The sequence below is a fragment of the Malus domestica genome, chromosome 04 (assembly GCF_042453785.1).
Source record: "Malus domestica chromosome 04, GDT2T_hap1".
NCBI lineage: Eukaryota > Viridiplantae > Streptophyta > Magnoliopsida > Rosales > Rosaceae > Malus > Malus domestica.
In genome coordinates, this window is record NC_091664.1 from 23,625,074 (window position 1) to 23,640,965 (window position 15,892).

At 36.5% G+C, this 15,892-nt stretch overlaps 3 protein-coding genes across 3 annotated transcripts; all 3 read left to right on the forward strand.

Moving 5' to 3' along the window:
- Positions 1-56: 56 nt before the first annotated feature.
- On the forward strand, positions 57-3,021 carry LOC103433609 (uncharacterized). Its single transcript, XM_008371877.4, has 2 exons — positions 57-535; positions 2,357-3,021. Exons 1-2 carry the CDS (start codon positions 357-359, stop codon positions 2,796-2,798), a joined length of 621 nt encoding a protein of 206 aa, XP_008370099.1. The 5' UTR covers positions 57-356; the 3' UTR covers positions 2,799-3,021.
- Positions 3,022-4,007: 986 nt separating this feature from the next.
- LOC103433608 (PHD finger protein ALFIN-LIKE 1-like) lies at positions 4,008-6,603 on the forward strand. Its single transcript, XM_008371876.4, has 5 exons — positions 4,008-4,366; positions 4,474-4,506; positions 4,942-5,164; positions 5,688-5,808; positions 6,108-6,603. Exons 1-5 carry the CDS (start codon positions 4,276-4,278, stop codon positions 6,357-6,359), a joined length of 720 nt encoding a protein of 239 aa, XP_008370098.1. The 5' UTR covers positions 4,008-4,275; the 3' UTR covers positions 6,360-6,603.
- Positions 6,604-8,244: 1,641 nt separating this feature from the next.
- Positions 8,245-10,124, forward strand: LOC103433661 (myb family transcription factor PHL7-like). The gene is made up of 6 exons (XM_008371926.4): positions 8,245-8,435; positions 8,716-8,792; positions 8,912-8,951; positions 9,055-9,112; positions 9,243-9,315; positions 9,574-10,124. The coding sequence occupies exons 1-6, from the start codon at positions 8,324-8,326 to the stop codon at positions 9,997-9,999; spliced, it is 786 nt and encodes a 261-aa protein (XP_008370148.1). The 5' UTR covers positions 8,245-8,323; the 3' UTR covers positions 10,000-10,124.
- The last annotated feature ends 5,768 nt before the right edge of the window (positions 10,125-15,892 follow it).

Below are 15,892 nucleotides of genomic sequence, written 5' to 3' on the forward strand. Positions count from 1 at the left end.
AAACATGAGTACACAAATAGTTGGATACATGAAAACAAAATTTTCGACCGCACAATATAACGAGTTGTGTTTCCGACATATTAAAAATTTTATCGGTTCAAAAGTCTTCTGCTACAGAAGTCAAGCTACTGTACTAGTACCTTGTCTCGGAAGTCCTGCGAAATTACCCTTTGCCCCACTGCTTTTGCAGATTCCATCCATCACTGTGACTGCTTTGTTTCCTCGGTGCGATCAATCATTGAGCTCGCTATATAAATGTGGTAGCACCCGAAGTTTAACGCACAACAACGCAGGGAGTTTACATCAACAGAAGATCCTACGGTTTTGAGTGAGCAGAGAAAAACAGAGAGGGAGGAATGGCCGTGCAACCGGAAGAGATATTCTCGAAGTTTTTCGGATTCGAGGACTGGGGACCCGGAAATGGGCCGAAGAAAGCAGCGGCCATTGTGAGGACGTTGCCTTGTACTTTGGAGGAGCTGTACAATGGCGCCACCAAGAAGCTGAAGATCTCCAGGGATGTTCTTGGTGCCAGCGGGTAAGCCCCTTGTACCCCTTTTTTTTAAAATTTTTTTTTATGAATATTTTGTTTTGTTTAATTTTGTGCTAAAAGCCTAAAACATGTTATTAGCCTAACAATTCGATTAGAAGTTATTTTAAAATGACTGAAAACGTTTAGGTGAAAATATTTTTGAAATCAATAATCAATAAAAAATCCAAATGTATCAAGAAAAAACACTTTTAAGTTTTTCATGCAATAAACACATATGTGATGTTTTTTTGGAACTCAAATTCAATTTCATTAAAAACGTTTTCAGTTATTTTAAAAATACTTTCAAATGAATCTTAAATAATTTTGACAAAGTTTTACTTTCGTTTATGTATTTTTAATTGCATCGAATTTTGCTATTGTAGTTTTTTTATTGGGGTTTCTCCATTTTAATTCTCGATAAATATTGAAATTCAATTAAAACTTTGTGTTAGATTATATATTCATTATAGTCGATTAACTATATTTTCATGTCATCATAAATATTAAAATTCATATTTTCTTGAAAGATTTAATGCCTTTTTTTGTTCCCATAATGCACATATTAAATATTTGGTTTTATTTTGCTCCATATTGTTTGGCATTGATTATTGTTTGACTTTCTCAAACGATAAACACACCTCATCTAGACGCCCAAAAAACTATTAGTGATACGTTACAAGAATTAAACAAATACCTAACTCAAATTATTCATTATCATCATCCAAAGCATGGAGGAAATTAAAATATCCAAATCATATATTATACTTAATCTAATGCACTTAAATCATGTCCTAATGTGCCATGTACTAATGTGCTTAAATCATAGTATGTAGTCGAACGCACGTGAATCATAGTACCAAGTCAGATGAACCTAAACTATGGTACCTACTACAAAGCACCTAAGTCACAGTATCTAGTCGAATGCCGGTATTGCTCTGTTGTGGCTATTATTTATTGTGACAGATCTGTACTAGTGGCACTTGTGTGCTTGGTGATTGTGTGTTCGTGCTTGTGGTAGTCTACTAGGGGTTTACTCTTATTTGTCTGTTTGCGCAAATCCACTCTAGATCAATTTATTGGTCAATAGAGCTATGTACCCAATGACACTCTTGTATTTGTTTGTGTTGATTAATGAAATACCACACTATCGTTTCTTGTAAAAAAAAAAAGGTCATAGTATCTAGTCGAATGCACCTAAATCATAGTCCTTAGATGAATGCACCTAAATCATAGTATCTAGTTGAACATGCACTTAAATATTCGTACCTTAGGTTCCATGATAAAAACAAAGTGATGGGCATTACAATAAACTATATACATAGCCCTCTTAATTTTAGAAAATGAATTACTAATTTCTAAGATATGACCTAAAATCAGTTTGAAATTTGAATGAGAATTAAAAAAACTACTGCAAAGTATCATATACATTATACATCCTTAAAAAAAAGCTATAATAAGTGACGTTCTACGATTGTTAACAAAAAAAAAAAAGAACGTCTTCGTTACAAACATTCACAAAAGGGTATAATTGGAAGAATAAAACAAAAACCAACAAAGAAATAAATGACAACCTAATGTGGAATTATGGTCAGAGACTTATTAATTCAATTGTTAATCTTGCATACGGTTTATTCTAAACTAAATCTTTTTCAAGGATTAATATCTAGTTTCCTTTTTTTTTCTTTTTCTTTTTTTCAAACCATAGATGAGTTTAATTAATAATCAAATACGAATCGATGAATTAGCATCATCAACTTGGTTGCAAGGTTCTAAGTCACGAGAAAATTTGAAGTAAATTAAGATGATGTTCTTTTTTATTTGGTGCAGAAGAAAAAGCACAGTGGAGGAAGTTCTAACAATCGAGATCAAGCCGGGATGGAAAAAGGGCACGAAGATCACTTTCCAAGAGAAAGGGCCCGACACACGGCGAGGTGTGATACCAGCAGACATTGTCTTCATCGTCGATGAGAAGCCTCACAGTGTTTTCAAGAGGGACGGGGACAATCTGATTGTCACTCAGAAGGTCTCTCTCGCGGAGGCTCTGGCGGGTTACACCGCGCAGCTGACAGCCCTAGACGGGAGAAATCTGAGAGTCTCTATCGATTCCGTTATCAGCCAGGCCCATGAAGAAGTGGTTAGAGGGGAAGGGATGCCTATCCAGAAGGAACAATCCAAGAAGGGGAACTTGATTGTCAAGTTTAGCGTCAAGATCCCGAAGCTCACCTCAGAGCAGAAAACCGGCATCAGAATGTTGCTGACATCTTTGTGAACGCCGGTCGTTGATTCGTAGAAGTCGGTATTATCTTCCGAAGTAGTGTAAGCTTTCCCAGGTGTATACTAAGTAAGGTGTTTGTTGTGTTTGTTGTGTTTGTTGTGTTTGCTTGTGTAACAAGTAGATTGCTGCTCTATCGGCAATGACAATAAATCCTTTGTATGTATGTTTTCAGCGTGTTTAATTTCGTCATCAATCTAAATCTGTGTTCTGATGAAAACTTGATGCTTGAACAAGAAATTGAGCCTTGAATTCGGATGAGGACGGTCACAATGGTGCTTAATTTCCACTATGGCACTAGCCCTCCTCACTTAACTCAATAATAATAATAGATATAGAACGTTAAGGGACGAGGTAACTATTTAATACTATGGTTTAGTGGTGGATTTAGGTTATAATCTCACGAATGACGAGTTTGACACGAATTTATCCTCCTATCACTTAGTGTAAATATATCTTTGTCCAAAAGAAGTGGAGATGCTGACCTTTTTTTTAGATAGGTAACATTGTCACGAACTTAATATCTATCGTCATGTGCTTAACTTTACTATATAATGTCATGTGATTAGTGTGAAATATCGTCACCTGGATGTTCGCACTACATATAAATTCTTGTTCAATTTTTGACATATGATGTCGATTCACCAGATTAGCCGCAAATCATTCAAATCAAACCAAAGTGAATCAACCAAATCAAACCAGTCCAATCACAATCACTTTGGTTTCATTTTTAAGGTAAAGAAGTGTAATCTTAGACCAAATCGAATCAGACCGCAATTAATTTGGTCCATTTCGATTTGCCTTATTTGAAAACTTCTTAAACTAAACCAAATCAAGCAGTTAATAGGGTAATACAACAAATTAAATTCAGACCATTTGAATTTTACGTTATCTTTTGCTCCAAATTATTTTCATTTTCAATAATAAAATGCATTTTCAAGAATCGTTCATTTGACCTAAAGAAGCTCCTGTTGATACATGTAATTATCAAGGAACAAAACCAATCAAATCAGTCCCTAATAATTTGGTTTGGCTCGTTTGTGCTTACTAGTTTGAAATCTAAACGGAACCAAACCGGTTGACAAATACCCCTAAAGCACCCATACAAAAAAAACCAAAAGAACTTGGGGTCAAATTGAAAATAAGAACTAGTACAGAGGCGTCCATGTGAAATTGACACAATATATGTCCTTGCTAAATTAAAATTTGTCAGTAATTTAGTTTCTTCTATGGTACTCGAAGGGGGGGGAGTGGATTTCATCAAGTATCCGCGACCTAAACACACCCCTGCGCTCTCTCTCTCTCTCTCTCTCTCTCTCTCTCTCTCTCTCACGTTTCCATGCATCTCTCTCCTCCTCCGATCTCTCTTTATGCTCTCCCCCTTCCCTCTCTGTAAATCGAACTCTTCCCCTGCACTCAAACCCTAACACTAAATTCCCAATTTCTTTCCCAAAACGCTGCGTTTTTAGATCCCATGGAGATGGCCTCGAGTCCGCGAACGGTGGAGGAGATCTTCAAGGATTACAGTGCTCGGAGAACCGCCGTCGTCCGCGCTTTAACTTACGGTAGTCCAATCTCTCTCTCACTCTCTCTTAATTTTCTTTTGGTTTTGGAAATCTCTGAGTCGGTTTTGTAAATCTCTGACCTTTTCGGTGGTTTTGTTTTCTCGCAGATGTGGATGAATTTTACGGACTCTGTGATCCAGGTAAATGCCTAATTGTAGATCAGACTTCTAATTATAATTTGCTTGCCTTGTGAAATTTTAATTATTTTTTTTACCCTAAGGGCTCTAGCTTTTGTAATTTTGTATGAATTTGTGAATTTATGTTGATTAAATGCTTAATGTATTTTGTAAAATCGATTTGTATATGTTTCATAGAGACTAAGAATATTGAAGAATCTAGGGAAAGTAATTTGTATACTTTGCCGTAATTTGTATACTTTGCCTGTTATTTCGATTCTGCAAACTCTTAATTTTACTGTAATTGTGTGGTAATTAATTGGATGAGTTGTTAAAACTGCAACTCCTTTTGACCTTAGCTGTATTTAAATTCGCTTTAGTTAAGCTGAAACCAACTTGCAATTTCTTTGTTGACCCAATTCATGTTTTTTTTTGTTCTAATTACCCTGTTTGGTTTAGAAAAGGAGAACTTGTGTCTGTATGGGCACCCGAATGAAACCTGGGAGGTGACGCTTCCAGCAGAAGAAGTCCCGCCGGAGCTTCCTGAGCCAGCTCTTGGGATCAATTTTGCGCGAGACGGTATGAACCGCAAGGACTGGCTTTCTCTGGTTGCTGTTCACAGTGATTCGTGGCTGCTCTCTGTAGCCTTCTATTTTGGAGCACGTCTTAACCGCAATGAGAGGTGCGTGAGCTTTTTTTTTTTTTAGTTACTCCGTGTACGTGGTATAGATAGATATTTGGTACTGTTCCTTGTTTTGTGTTGTTGATGCATGTGTGTAAGATGTCTAAACTCTAGCTGCCGAGTTAAAAGTAGTTTTTGAGCAGATGCAGAATAGCAACACGAGTGGAGCAATTGGTGTGGTGTTATTTATCTCCATTGATGATATCATGATAGTGATAATCTGAAATCATACATTGATTGATAGAAATCCTTTAGTTTAACAGTCAATTCTCCAATGTCCCTCTTGATTATAATATCAACATGAAATGAACCTAAAAAAGCCCCTTACGGTCATTGAAGAAGTTTTAGCACTTGATCCCCTTTTCTGCAATTTGCACCAAAGCACCAACGATAAATTTTTTATATGGCTCATCTTTTTAATATCTTCCATTGTTTGGCAAAGAGGAATTCCATTGTAGCAAGTTCTTATGCACCATGCCCCTTTGCTTGAGTTCATTCATCATGAGTTGGTTCTGTATGACAGGAAACGCCTATTTAGCTTGATCAATGATCTGCCTACTGTCTTTGAAGTTGTTACGGAACGGAAACCTGTCAAAGAAAAGCCCAGCGTGGATAGTGGAAGCAAATCTCGAGGCAGCACAAAGGTTAGATGAATCACTTCTTGTTCTTTTGTTTTCCCTCTTAGAATCTTAGAATACCCATTCTTGTGTAAGGTTCTTACCTAGTTCAGAAGCTTTTTGCTACGATGTACAGTAAGATTCTTTTGTTATTTCAAGAAAAAAGAAAAGGAAAAAAAAATCTTTTTGTTACAGTTAATCGCTGATGTTGGTGTACTTAAAGATGTCATGTCTTATAATTGCTTGCTTTTCAGTACTGCTGATGCAGGAATTTGGAATATGTGTTTGTTACGTAGTGGCCATTAACTTGTTCGTCTTCTCTATAGAGATCCGGTGATGGACTAGTGAAAAGCACTCCTAAGCTACCTGACGAGAGCTTCGAGGAGGAGGAGGATGAACATAGCGAAACTCTCTGCGGTAGCTGTGGCGGAAATTACAATGCAGATGAATTTTGGATCGGCTGTGACATCTGCGAGAAATGGTTCCATGGAAAATGTGTTAAGATAACACCTGCGAAGGCCGAGAACATCAAGCAGTACAAATGCCCGTCTTGCAGCTTGAAAAGGGGCAGGCAGTAGTGGACACTCAACCGTCAACCCAAACCGTCGAACGAGAAAAGGGCAGATAGCGTCGTCTCCGTGACTGACAAAGTAGTATAGGAAATGTCACTGTTTAATGTACTGCATTTGTTGTTGTGATGTTTGTTCATAATAGATGCTTTTTTTCTTCTTCTTCTTCCCTATCAAACGTTGCTTCGGCTTTTATATCACCTTCCAGTTATTAATTATGACAAATTGTATGAATTATATTTGCTTCTTGTTAGTGTTATTGTTCCAATCTTTCAACCTTAAAAAATTATGATAAGTTTAAACCAGGTTTGGCAAATCTGAAATTTACTCTTCAGATTCGCATGTACGTGTGGTATTCTTGGAGCAGGGTACAAGTTTTTATTGTAAGTCATGAATCGAGAAAGTCGGGAGTTCGAGATGAGGAAGGGATCGACTACCTGTCTCCTAATCAATCTAATTCCTAGATCTTTGATGTCATATGTATTGTTTTATTGAGTTTTGAGGGGTGGGCATAAAAACCGTCGAACTGGAAAATCAAATCGAACCGTGATAAAAAAAAGATAAAAAACCGTGTTGACCTAAAAAGTCAAAACTGTGATAAAAACCGAACCGGACTGTCGCAAACCGGTACTTGTTTTGGTTTGAAAATACTAAGAAACCAGATCAGACCACTTTTCTTCACTTCTCTTCCCCTCCTTTATTTCTCTTCATTCTTTTCTAGTATATTATGCATTATGTACACTTTGATTTGAGAAGAGGCTTCCTATCTTTTGATTTATATTTATATGTACATTTTCTATCTTCCGGTTACAAATCATGTAGATCTAGTTGTGAGAAATCAAATTTGCTTGAATTTGTGGTTAAAATATGTATTTGGTATTGGAAATAGAAGATTAAAAAAAAAAAATATATATATATATATATATTATTTTTTTTGGTTAGAATTGTAAACTTGTATGAATTGAACTAGAATAGGCATGAATTGAGCCGTACGGTTTTAGTAATAAATTTAAGCAAAACTGCACCAACCGAACTGTTGATATTTCCGGTTTAGGTTCCAATTTGAGGGTGAAACCGGGCCGAACTCGACCATACACACCCTATGAGTTTCGATCTATTTTTGGATATATTTGGCCATCTATCGAATGAACGGAGGCAAATTGTCTGCCCTTTTGATTGGGTGCCCTTTCCATCCCCTCATATTTTGTGCGGTCACGGTTAAGCCACTTCAACATTTTATATTAATTTTTTTTATAGAAATAATAAGACAAAAAACAATAAGAATATAAAGACGTGGTTTAATCGTGACCGCATAAATAGGAATGGATGAGAATAGCATCCAAAGTCCCTAATAAACACTTGTCAATATATAATCTCAATAACAATTTTTTTTCCAATAAATACTTATGACATGTAAAGTGCAGGACCCGTTCAATAAAAGTTGCAACATAGTATTTCTAATCGGTTGGGGTTGACTGGCTTGGGAATGTCGACATGTTTATTCGCAATTTTACTTTTATCAATCATTACACAACTCTATTACGCGTACAAAACCAATCTATTTAAAAAATTTATATTTAAAAAAAATATAATATGACAGCAGGGCATATACAATTTCTATCAAGCTGCCCTACTATTTTCGTAGTGATTAAGGTTTAAGACATAAAATTTGACTTCGGGCAGAACACTGCAACCAATGAAACTAAGTCGTAAAATTTGACTTACAAAGTTTTAAGACATAAGACATTGAAGTATGAAATGTTGTGGACTCTGCTGCGTTTTCTTAGTTTAAGCCGACAGTTGGAGACAGCGTAAGGCATATATCCAAACCCAGCACTCCCCACTTAGTTCACATCGTCATTTGTTTTGTCTCCAACCGCTGCTTCTTGTACATGTTGATCCTTCTATTATAATCGTGTTCCTCCTCTCCGCAGAGCTCTGGGAGCAGCTGCTGATCTTTGTCGAATTTTGAGATGGGTTCGAGACGATCAGAGAGCTCTGCGGCAAACAAGGATCGCCTGCGGTGGACGCAAGAGCTGCATGATAGGTTTGTGGAGGCAGTTACTAAGCTTGGTGGCCCTGATCGTAAGTCTAATTAATCTTGGTTCATGCAGTTTATTAGTTTAACGTGACGTGAATATTGTCCTAGTTACTCGAGAAACACTTTGAGTGTAACCTATGTTTTAGCCCCTCTCTTTTTATCACATGTACAAGAGGTCATGTGATGTGGGAGATAATGAAATGCGTATACATGGGAGGTTACAAGAGTTCCCCGGTTATTTGATATGATGTGCCGGCTTGTGCTATTGCTATAGCCTATAGCTGGTGCGTATTATTTAGGTTTATAATCTGTTTGGTTTTATAGGGGCAACACCAAAGGGTATCTTGAAAGCTATGAGTGTTTCCGGACTGACCATCTACCACATCAAAAGCCATTTGCAGGTTCTTTCTCTTTCCCTTTGTCACGCCCCGATCTTGACATACTGTGTTTAATTTTCAATAATTTTTCTAGGATAAAGTATCTGATTGTTTTATTTTTCTTTTTATGTGATGATTTTCAGAAGTACAGAATCTCAAAGTTTATTCCAGAGTCGACGAACAGTAAGTTCAATTTTAATTTCCCTTACAAATTTTGGTACATATGATGACATCTAAACCCTAATGCTTACTTATCTTGTGGAACCATTGTTTTTAATTTGCACAGAAGGCAAGCTTCAGAGAAAAAACATTACGGAAATGCTGCCTAATTTTGGTACAACATCGTGAGTAATCATGTCCACTCTCCCTAGTTTTTGAATTAAAATGATAATTATTATGCTGTTTGTATCAATTAATTACTGGCTTAGTACTAATTTACTTTGTAACTGCTGTGTTTTTTTAAACAACTTCTAGTGCAGCTCAGCTCAATGAAGCCTTCAAAATTATGCAGATACAGGTACACAGGAGACTCAGTGATCAACATGAGGTAGATATATAATATCCAATTAATTATAATTCTGTAAAACCTATACGTCCATATAAATAGTTTGGCTATGGAACAAATGTCCGTTCTTTATTAAAACCATACTGTTATGCCACTATTGTGCCGATATCTTTTGTCGCAAAAAGAACCTACTAATATCCTACACGGAGAATTTCTGTCTCATGAATACCAAAATTTACATGGTCATTGGTCGCTAAAAGTTACTAAAATGGTTCTCTTTTTCGTGGTTTTGTTTTGAAGGTGCAAAAGAACCTGCAACATAAACTTGAATCCCAAGGAAGGTTTCTTGAAAGATATTCAGCAGAACGCCAAAACACAAACAAGAACCGTCCTATCGTGATCACAAAACCTAGAAAAGCACCCTTGTCGAAGACATCGCTCCCTTCTCTCTGTGACCACTCGGAATCAAATGCAAAAGACTTTGCATCCGACTCGGAGCCTGACAGAAGCGAAACACAGTCATCTGCAGAACAATTCCAAACTCTGAAGAAGCTCAGGCTGCACCATCATCAAAATGACCCTAATGTCCAGTTTGCACTTAACTCAGAGTTGTATACTGCTCAAAGCCACAGCTTGCTTCTCCCTCATGAGGAGGACCATATCAGCTTTCCTTGGAACTTTGCAGCCTGCTCATCTCCTTTAGCAGTGTCCAGCTGCTTTCTATAAATTAAATTTTGATGAGTGCCATATGTTAATATATATACAGTTTGCTACTATAAAGGGGACATTTTGATTTTGTTGCTTCCATTTTGCTTTGCTGGGAAGTTTGGAAGCAATCAAAATAACCATCATAGTATAGTTTTGTAGTTGAAGATGTTTCCTAATAAGATCATCGGCATGATATTGGCACCACTTTCTCTCTTGCCAAATGGATGAATACATGTATAAATATAAATATTCGATATGGGGTTTAGGCTGGGTTTGTTTCTGAAATAAACTCACACTATACTACATTGTTATTGTATTCTTTTGTTTGGATTGACCATACAAGAGGAACTTATTCTTCTTTTGTATGTGGTGAGGAGAGATTTTAAATACCGAGTATTTAAGCGTAACACCACATGTTATAATATAAGTAAAGAAAATGATATATTATTATGTGTCCCTCCACTTATTTTATGACACTTGAAGTACCTGCTTATACAACGAACGAGTTTACAACCACTCTTATCTCTATGCTCCACACTCATGGTAATGATGTTGCTGATTACTTGGATTTGATCTCTAATGTTCAGGACAAAGGCTTGAAACAGGCTTCAATTAGCCCAGATCCTTCCAAGTCTTGTGAGGCATATAACAGTTTCTAATTAGGATTTGGTTTTCCGGGTCTAACTTTTTGGGTCGAAAAAAGTAAATAAACACTTACAATTAACTAATTCACGTGTTATAATATAGGTGAATTAAAAATTTATGTTTCAAAATATATTATTAACATTGGTGGCACAAGATGAGGTTCCTAAAAGCATTGAGGTGGGAATGTCAGGTGGCATGCTCTGAGGCTTGACACTGGAAACTTCTCCTGGAGAGTCCATGGAGAAGCTGGCTAACGTAGAGGAGCTTGAGGAAAGTGAAGGCTACAAATAATTAGTCCACTCTCTTACTTTCTTAGCATACATAATATCTTTCGTTAAAAAAGGAAGATTGAAAACTCGAAAAAGTAGTACCAAACGAGTTGGGCCGCACAAAACCTAATCGATGTAGATGCTCCCCTCCCGTGTACTATTGGTTACAAAAGAGGGGAATTTTGGGTCAAGTTGGGCCGTTTTGTAAAATTGGTTAATTCAGTCAAGTTGGTCCAACATAAAAGCAGTTGGACTTCACAAAACTATTGCTCCTATATATAATAAATTAACATTTTGATGACGAATATATATATAGAAAATCTCGAAACTACAAGAGGAATTTTGTTGATAACAAAAAAAAAAAGTTACAATTAACTAGGAGGACATAAACTTAACCCCTCATAATACAAGAAAATTAATAAAATAAAATACATGAAAAAGAAGGGGGACATAAACCTTACCTTTAGGGCTGGGCAAATGGGTACAGGATCCACGGATCGGGACGGGTTTGGGGCGGGGCCAAATTTGGTAGAGATAAAACTGGGCAGGGCGGTTCCATAATTTTAGAATCCCGGGGCCCTGAACCGACCTGTTCTACCATAATAATTGCTTTACTCGTTTAGTCTGCTTCCTCTATTCCCAGATTACCCCACTTTCTTTCTCCATTCTTGTTCTCTTCTCCCTCCCACCCCTATACTGCGTTGACATCATAGCAGCCACTAGGCCCACCAAATGAGTCATGACTCACGAAATCACCTCACTATCGGAGAAGACGAAGATTGTGAAGCTCCAGATTGGACCCAATCTGGTCCAACTTGGCCGGTTTTGCGTCGCTCTTGACTCGATCGAAGACCTCATCGCCATGATTCAGGACTGGACTGCCATGGCCGACAATAAGTCCATCAGCGTCGCGAATCCTAAGGTTACTCAGCCTGCCATATTATGGCTAGAGGACGAGTTCTTATATAGCATGCCATGTTCTGAAATTCTGTATGCAATTTCTTATTTTTTAAGCATATTAATTGGTCTTTGAATCTGGTTGTTTGGTTGCAGCAACGGTCTTGTCATTGGGGAAGATGACTTTGGTATTTTCCTTTTTGTGCCGAGGAAACACGACCTTCAGTTCGTCCCTTTTGTGCTGACCTAAAAAAATTGTAATTGGACCCGTGGACCCGGCCCGAATCAGCCCTTTTCAAATGAGCCGGGTTAGGTTCGGTTCCAAAATTTGAAATCCCATTACTTGCCCTGACCCGCCCCGTTGTATTTTCATACGGGTCCGGTCCGGTCCCTCCAAATTGGGCCCGGCTCGTGCCTAACCCTACTTACCTCTCTAGAAACGAAAACAACAAAGATAGAAAGAAGAGAAAGAGGGGAGGGGGGACATGAAACCCTAACCCCTCTAAAGTTGAACCTAAAGGTCTAAACCTGCATAATAGATCGAGCAACATCACAAGGTAAAGAAGAAAACAAGAAAGTGAGACAAAACTGTATGCTGAGATGCACATTAATTGAAGAAGCAGAAGTCAGGAAAGCCATATAGTTCGAAAAGCAAAGTAGCATGAACCGCCAAATGAGGGGAATCATACCATACCAACGTTGGAGAAGACAATTCCATGTTAGTAAAATTGTTTGCAACAACGTTTCCTTTGTGATATATGTGAGAGACGTAGAAAGTCATCTTCCAATTGTAGTCCAAACAAATAGATCATTGCGTACGAAGAGTCTAAGGAGGATTAAAAAACAGTCGATTGGAGAGCAAAAATAACACAAGAAGAGTTATTTTTCCGACTAAAGACAATGCCAACCTTGCTAATATGCAAACTCTATACCAATAATAATTGCTAAAAATTCTGCTAAAAAAGAAGTTGCAATGACCAATATCTAGATCGTAACACACCAGCCTCAACTCTTAGTCTTAAGTCTTAACCCTATATGCGTGTGTATTATTTTATATCTTTTGCCATCAATGGTTTGGTTCAGTTAACTCACAGTTTGTAAAAATCAAAATCACATACTAAATTGATTCTTCCTGTTTAATCGAGTTTATAAACCGAATCAACAGAAAAAAAAAAAATCAAATCAAATCAACCCAAACAATTTGATTTGGTTGGTTTTTCGATTTGTTACCGATCCCTAATTTATTTCATACTCAATATTTCTCTTCCTAATTTCAGACTTCCTCATATTCATGTAAAGATGTCATTAGGATAGCCCTATCTTGTTAATTCATTCATGGTGGACTCCACTCAAAGAAGGAAGAAATGAATATAATCATAATCTAAGAAAACCTACTTCTAGAATGCAAAGAGTGTGTCGACTAGTCAATATATAAACGTATAGAGGAAGTATCTTTACTCTATTAGTAAGTAGTAAACTTGAACATCATCTTTCCTACTTCTAAATATATAATGCATGATCCTTAATGGGCATGAGTGCGTTTCCCGTTGTGTATAACTTTGTTGGCCAACACCTGCATGCCTGGAATGATCGATGAGTGGATGGTCGATGATAGTGCCTTTGAAAGTGGGATATTTAGTGAGCAAGTCAAAACCCCCTTTGTAAAAATCAAACTTCACAATTTGACATAAAATAAACGTGCATGAAACAGTTGTACTCTCTCTTACGTTTGGATTTCTTTGAGCATTGTCTTGTCAATGTTTTTGTGCTTGCTTACACTTCATTTTCTCTCTTACTTTCAGACTTCTTTGAGAATTTTCTTGTTAATGTTTGTACTTTACACTTCATTTACAATCACACTAATTTCGATCTTATCTTTATTTAAATTTCCTTAAGTCCTATTTCGATTCTTCATCCTACCATTATTATATGTTTACTCGATATTGGAGTAGACTCATTGCAAATTTGTTAGGAGAAAATTGGAGCAATGACCATTGGCTTTGGCTTTATTGAGGTTTTTATCTCTAAACTAAAAATCTTTGACTACCAATCTTCTGAATTTGTCACAATGTGAAGCCATGATCTTTTTATTAGCACTGATAGAACTTTCATCCAAAATAAAGTGTTTAAATGGCCAAATAAGAAACAATAAATTTTGATGGAATTACCCAAAAAAAATCATTGCTCGACATTATTACAATTTAAAGATTAAATAACCACATAATTTTAGAAGGGTGCTTGAGAAATTGAGTTGTGGGTTTGAATTGTTAATAATAAAATATTTAGAATTTGTTAAAATATAGAGTGCTGTTAGAGATGAAAAATTAAACTGTTAACTAGCTAGTATAACAAAATTTTAGAACTTCTGTTAGAGATGCTCTTATATATAGATCAATACTCTAATTTTTTTTCTTTTTCTTAAAGGTGTTGTTTGACATTCTCCAATGTGCACATACATGGCCACTTTTTAAAGTGGTGTCCACCTAAAACCCACATTTACAGTTCTACAATCAGTGCGTACGGAACTAAAACTTCACAACTAAGCCTTGGCACCAAAGGCATGCAGACACATCTTCATTGAACATTTCATATATAATGATATCTTGTTTGTTTCAAGTATACAAGTATATTATAGGGGCCGACTGATAGAGTTCAAACAACATGAAACTTATGCTTATTTTATTAAAAGAATTGGACCACTATACGAATTACCAAGTCTTCGGACTCGTGAGTTTGAGTCGGCAAAGAGAGAACGTACAGTTGATTAGGTATATTGAAGAGAAAGGGTAATCTTCATCCTTTCAACTAATATTGCAAATAACTACAAATAGAAAGAAGTGATTTGCAATGGGATATTTCCACATCATGCATAATCTTTATTAATTTTGTTCCTTCACTGGATAAGCTTTTGGTTATCATCGTCAAACTAGCATATGGTGCAATCAATTTACACAAATTATAATGCGCGGTGACTAGAGATGTAACAATGCACAATTAGGGCCAGCCTTGAGATTTTGAGAACTCGTTGCAGAACTTGAAGTGAGGCCAGTGTCATACGATGTCGAATGAAAAATACTAATTTCAAGACCGATAGCATACAATAACAGTCAACTCAAATTTAATCTATTAAAAATTTCAGTAATGTTCACTCAAACAAGATATATATTTTTAGATTTTAAATATTGCATTGTCCAATCTTCATTAAAATATGTTCACTCAGGAAAACAGAGGCTTCCATGACCAAATTCTATGCAACGCCTGAAAACACGGATATGAATCATTTCAATTTTTAACATTCTCTGTGTTTAGAGAACACATGGAATCGTAAAAATGTGAGTTTCTCCTTAAAATCCGCAATTAGATACCAAAAAGCAAGAATTAGATCAACAATGGAGGTGAAGGGGACTTGAACGACTTAGGGATTAGATTTTCTGTTTTTGAGTGATGAAATTCCTGATCAGTTGGGAAAAGTAGTTCAAAGCAGAAGTAAGATCTTTGAGGGTGATTAGGATTTAAAAGAAAGGAAAACAAAACTACTTAGAGAGAGTTCCAGCTGTGGAATAAGGTGTGGTTTTGTTAATCCATTCTTGTACTGATCAACTTCCGACCTGTCAATTATATTTTAATTTGGACATTTTGTGGCGAGTCAGGCCATTGCCGCGCCGACTTTAACCAGACCGGATTTGTGCCAGATTCATGCCGGAGTAGCTGATTGTGCATCTCTAGTGAGAAGCTAATGCTTGAGGGAAGTATAACATTAATAAATATGCACATAACATAGTTGAATATCAGAGTGCGCAACGAACAAGACTAACAAATAATAAGAATATTATTAAACAAACTGAGAATGCCGAAACGGCTACAAAATCCTAAGAGACTACATTGTGGCTAACTTGTTCTCTCATGAATAACAAAGCACCCTATTTATAATAAACTAACTCTAATCTCTAACAAAACCTAATTCTAACGGGCTAATCTCATAAAACCAAACATTCAAATAAACCAAAATACTAATATTTTCCAACAAACATAAGGTGAATTTACAAATATCACATTGAAAGTCTAGTACTTGACTTATCCTGTGCAATAGTTCTACGTAA